At 45.8% G+C, this 5,449-nt stretch overlaps 1 protein-coding gene across 1 annotated transcript; it reads right to left on the bottom strand.

Moving 5' to 3' along the window:
* Positions 1–663: 663 nt before the first annotated feature.
* LOC119331380 (receptor-like protein kinase) lies at positions 664–4,845 on the bottom strand. Its single transcript, XM_037604538.1, has 2 exons — positions 1,661–4,845; positions 664–1,240 (listed from the first exon to the last, which is right to left on the bottom strand). The coding sequence occupies exons 1-2, from the start codon at positions 4,611–4,613 to the stop codon at positions 846–848; spliced, it is 3,348 nt and encodes a 1,115-aa protein (XP_037460435.1). The 5' UTR covers positions 4,614–4,845; the 3' UTR covers positions 664–845.
* Positions 4,846–5,449: the final 604 nt, after the last annotated feature.

Raw genomic sequence — 5,449 nt, 5'->3', positions numbered from 1 at the left:
CAACCAAACGCTTCCGTTGTCGATCTACAAGGGTACGTAGATCACACTCTCCCCCTCTCGTTGCTATGCATCACCATGATCTTGCGTGTGCGTAGGAATTTTTTTGAAATTACTACGTAACCCAACACAGCCGTGCCCGGCTTCACATGCACAGCTATGTGGACGATCGTGCTGGCCGGCGCTGGAACCTGGAAGCCGGAGGACTGCCGTTGCGGCGCGCGTCTCTAACTTCCCTGTGGTGTTTTCTTCCAGTTAATAAGATAATTGAGGGAGGGGGAGGAGAGCCTTTAGATTGGAATGGACGACAGATTTATGAGCTGCAGCATGCATACAGTAACAACCGTACTGCAGAGGAGCCCAACCCAAGATTGTTATGTCCGTCTTATTGGGGCGTCTTCGATTCACAATATTCTAAAAGCGTAGAAACTGGAAACATGCAGGATTGTGATAGGAATAGAAAACAGAGGATTGGGGAACTCAGGAATTATGTAAACTTGCGTTTGGTTCGCAAGAATAGGAAAACCACATAAATCCTACTACCAAACACAGTCAAATCAAAGTCAAACAAAGTGAAGAGGTATAATAATTAGGATGATATTGTTATTAACCACTAAGGACTCATGTCTAATACTTCATGTGTAGAGATTCTAAAAGGAGGTTCAACTGGATTGTAAAATTCCTGCATTTCCCCTTTAAAAGCGAGATCAAAGGAAATTCTCCTCTATTTTCCCTTTGAACCAAATGAATGAACAGTGCTACTAAAAGAAATTCTCCTGTTCCTATAATTTTCCTCTACTTTTCCTATGAACCAAACAAGCCCTTACTACAACTGCTGAAGCAAAGCATCAAGTTGCCAGGTTTTGACAGGAACTGCTGGAACCAGATATCGCCTGCTTCGGTAGTGATACAACCTCGCGCCTAGCACGTGTCAGCTCTTTCACAACATCCATCATGGAAGGCCTCTTTCCTGCATCCTCCGCGGTGCATCTAAGGGCTATCGACAGCACACTGCATACTTCCTCAAGTTCAGCAGTGCCACATACCTCACGCACTAGAGCAGGGTCGCACACTGATTCGATTATGTTGCCCTCATTCAAGGTGGAGGATACCCAGCTGACTAGATCCACATTGTCAGGAAATGAGGGATCCAGGGCCATCTTTCTGGTAATCAGTTCGAGTAATACCACTCCATAGCTGTACACGTTGAACTCTACGGTACTCCTGGTTGAAAATGCCATCTCTGCCAGAAACCATACGGTCCATTAGATATACTGATTAGAAAGAAGTTGCGGTTGTATATGCAAAGTAGTTTTTCAAAGTATTTACATGCCTATTACTGTATTACATATATGTAATACAAATGCACATTATCAGTGTATTTACAGATTTAGCAAGCCTATTTGTCAAAGGATGGGGCAACTATTGTGTATGACTGCATTGAAACAACCAAAATTACTGTTTCTTCCCTTGAATAAGCTAAATTCTAACAAGGACTTGGATAAAATTTCTTTAGAAACAGATCAAGGTTCTGATGTCATTACTTCTGACAAACACATAACATGAAATCAGTCGCAGGATGCTCAAAAGAATAGAATAAAAATATGAAATAATTTATTGACCAAGCCAAGAAAAGCATGCACCATATTTTTAACATTCATACCTGGGGCCATATACCCAACAGTGCCAACGATTCCAGTAGTTTCTGAAGCAGCAGGAGATAGGTCGATAAGCTTTGCAATGCCAAAGTCTGAAATATGTGGTACCATGTCCTTATCTAACAGTATATTTTTCGGTTTAACGTCACGGTGAATAATGGCTGGGTGGCAGTCATTGTGGAGATAAGCTAAACCATGTGCTGTACCAAGAGCTATGTCATACCGTGTCCTCCACTCTAGAACTGGAGCTGGCTCGGTCCCATGCAGAACATCATAAAGGCTGCCATTGTCCATAAATTCATAGAGGATCAACCCATACTCACGCCTGAACAAAACATCCTTTAGTTTTACTAAGTTCCTATGCCTAATTTGACCAAGCGTATTCATCTCCCTTATCATGCTTCCATGCAAAATCTTGTGTGCATGACCCACAAGCTTCTTCACGGCATATACTTCTCCTGACCTCAATGTTGCCTTGTATACAGTTCCTTGGCCACCTGTGCCGATGATGTACTTGTCATCAAAGTTTTCAATTGATTCCAAAACTTCATTTAATTTAGAAGATGAATCCCCAAAAAATGGATTTAACTCTCCCTCAGGTTTAGTCTTGGAACCTCTGTATTTCAGAAAGATACAGAGTATCATAAATGCACCGAGCAAAACTGAACCAAGACATATCATAGCTATCTTGACTCGGCTGTGTACTCCTCTTTTCCTCAATGAACTACAAGGTTCCAAAACATTAGCTCCCTTGCAAGAAGAACCAACATCATGACAAGGCATACAGAGACCTGAATTTCCACTGAATGGACTTGGTGTGGAATTCATAAACTGTAGTAAAAGATTATCTGGCACTGGCCCGCTGAATCTGTTATTGGAAAGATTCAGGGCATATAATGCACGTAGACTTCCTAACGGAGCAAGACTCCCACTGAGATTATTAACTGACAAATCCAGATTTGCAAGATCCACCAAGTCGCCTAATTGAGATGGAATGCTGCCCTCAAGCCCATTGCTGCTAAGGTTTAATGAAGTACTCAATCTTTTCAAAGTTCCTAATGATGAAGGGAGATTGCCCCCAAGAACATTGCCACCAAGTTGTAGCTCGACTAGCCCATGTAACTGCGAGATACAATCTGGAATGCCTCCACTTAATCTATTGCCCTGTAGCCGCAGATTTAACATGAACTCCAGCTTGCATACTGTTGTGAGCACAGAACCATTCAAAGAGTTGAAACTCAAATCAAGCAAGTGCAACTTCGAACAACTGGAAATCTGTGCAGGAATTTCCCCCTCTAGGCTGTTGTGGGAGAGGTCAAGACTTTCCAACTTCACTAATTGTCCGAGTTCGGGTGGTATTGGACCACCAAGCTTGTTTTCAGACCAGTTTATCGCTGTAATGTTAGCACACCTGCCCAAGCTTGCAGGAATAGGACCACTTAAGGAATTGTGACTCAAATCTATGTACCGCAGATTTGCACAGTCTTGGAATTGCGGAACTTGCCCACTGAGACTGTTGTTATGGAGACGAATTCGTTCCAAACTTGGGCAGTTAGCCACAGTGGACGGGATGGTACCATTGAGAAAATTATGCCCCAAGTTCCAAACTTTCAATCTTTTACCTGAACAAATGTTCGGCGGAATTCCACCAACAAACCTATTATTTGTGAAGTCAATCTGTATTAAAGGGCTGTTAATCCCAAATCCTGGTGGTATGACTCCAGTGAACAGGTTATCCTGTAGTTTGACGAACTTTAGGTGCTTCAACTCGGCCGACATTGGAGGTAGGGCCCCAGATAAGCTGTTGTTGTACAGAAGGACGGATTCGAGGCCTTGGATGCCCCAAATATCCTGAGGGAACTCCCCACTGAGGCGATTCTCAAACAGAAATAGCTGCTGCAAGTTACGCAGATTATCCAGCTGTTTCGGAACGGTGCCCTCGAGCTGGTTCGCGTCCAGCTCCAGCCACACCAGCGACCGACAGCTACCAATCTCAGGAGGGATCAGCCCAGACAAAGAATTCTGGGTAAGTATAAGGATTGATAGTTTTTTCAATAAACCGAGTGAAGTCGGTATCTGGCCAGAGAGACGGTTGTGGAGAAATGCAAGTCTGATTAAGCTGCTACAATTTCCCAGCCACCCCGGGATTTCCCCACTGATCTGATTCCAAGATAGCACAAACACTTCAAGCTTGCAGCTCTTGAATCTGAAAGAGATGTCACCTGTAAAACTGTTGTTGTTGGCCTCAAAGAGCACGAGCCCTTTGATGTTGCTCAATGATCTCGGAAGACTCCCATTCAGTTTGTTATCATATAGATACAGATTCTCCAACTTGGTGCAGTTGCCAATTGAGTCCGGCAGAGCTCCGGACAACATGTTCCCATCCAACCTAAAGTATTTCAGACTCTTCATTTCACCAATCGATGAAGGGATAGAGCCACTGAGTTTATTGTCTTGGAGATACACCCGCTCCAGAAACCGGTTCTTGAACAGTCCCTCGGGTATCTCTCCACTGAGGGAGTTGCTGTACAAAGCCAGCTGTGATAGCTTCTTCAGCTTCACGAGGGATGCCGGGATCCCACCGGAAAGGCTGTTACCTGACAGATCCAGCAGATCAAGCAGAACACAATTGCCTAGTTCACGAGGGATCGGACCGGAGATGTTGTTGCTTGACAGATCGAGTTGACGCAGGTACTTCATAAGCCCTACCTCAGGACCAATGGAACCAGAAACTTTGGAGTATGATAGATTGAGGTGAACTACATTGTTCATCTCGCACTGAACTCCCTTCCATACACAGGGAGTTGTATCAGAAGAACTCCAGTTCGAGCTTATGGTATCAGGTAGTATGAGCCTCCTGGAGAGAGCCAGAAGGGCATGGCCATCTGAACTCAAACCGCAGCAGAGCGAGACTAGGTTGGAGAAGAGAATTAAATGATGCCATGAAATTAGCCCCATTTGTTCCTGAAAATAACATAAACCTTGGATTAGTCAGCAAAAAAAGTGCATCTACTTGTAAAAACAAATTCAACAAGATAACATGTAGTATATGCTGAATTGCAGTTGTATGCGCCCTTTATCCATTGCTCTGCTTGTTGAGCAACTGATTCGGTGACCCAAGTCCAAATGGATGAAGCAGAGGCGATGGACGAGCAGTTACTTCCCGCGTGGACGCCGCAGCTGGAGGATGAACGCGACCTCCTCCGGATCACCTGCATTTATGGCGAGCCCGCCGGCCGCCGCGACTCTGCGGCGACATTGGTGTCAAGCGTAGCTACTGTCTGCAACCAGAGAGGGAGCAGTATCTCCCAATCTCGGCGTGTCCCTTCTGGACCAGCTTTCTTCGCTCCCGACCTCGGAGTCCCCATCATAGCCAGCAACCTCCGTCTTTGGCCGACTCGCCACCAAGCCGGCGGCGCCGCCGCCGCTTTGGCGTGCTCCCCTGCTCTGGCGAGGCGACCGTCACCGTTCTGCGCTCTCGAATCGGCTGGACTACATGAACTGGCCCACGCATTCTCTCAAGAGTCCTAATCACTATTTTGTGCTGTCATTTTCTTTTCCTTTTGCTAAAAAAAAACTTGTTTGTGTTGTCCTTTCCTTTTCCTTTTATATTTTTATGGGCGCTGATCTGCGCCGGTGCGCCGGCCCAACTGTTGGGCCGGTCCAGCACCAGCCGTCAGATCCAGTGCGCTTCCCCGTCCGATCTGTCTGTTGACTTTCATCTCCTTCGTCCTCTTCGTGCGCTGCGCAGACGCCGCCCCCTGCTCGCGTGGATGTCATCTCGGCTGCCGACC

The sequence above is a fragment of the Triticum dicoccoides genome, chromosome 7A, assembly GCF_002162155.2.
Source record: "Triticum dicoccoides isolate Atlit2015 ecotype Zavitan chromosome 7A, WEW_v2.0, whole genome shotgun sequence".
Classification (NCBI taxonomy): Eukaryota; Viridiplantae; Streptophyta; class Magnoliopsida; order Poales; family Poaceae; genus Triticum; species Triticum dicoccoides.
The sequence above is the reverse complement of the archived record's forward strand: the minus strand, read 5'-3'. Positions and strand labels throughout refer to the sequence as shown.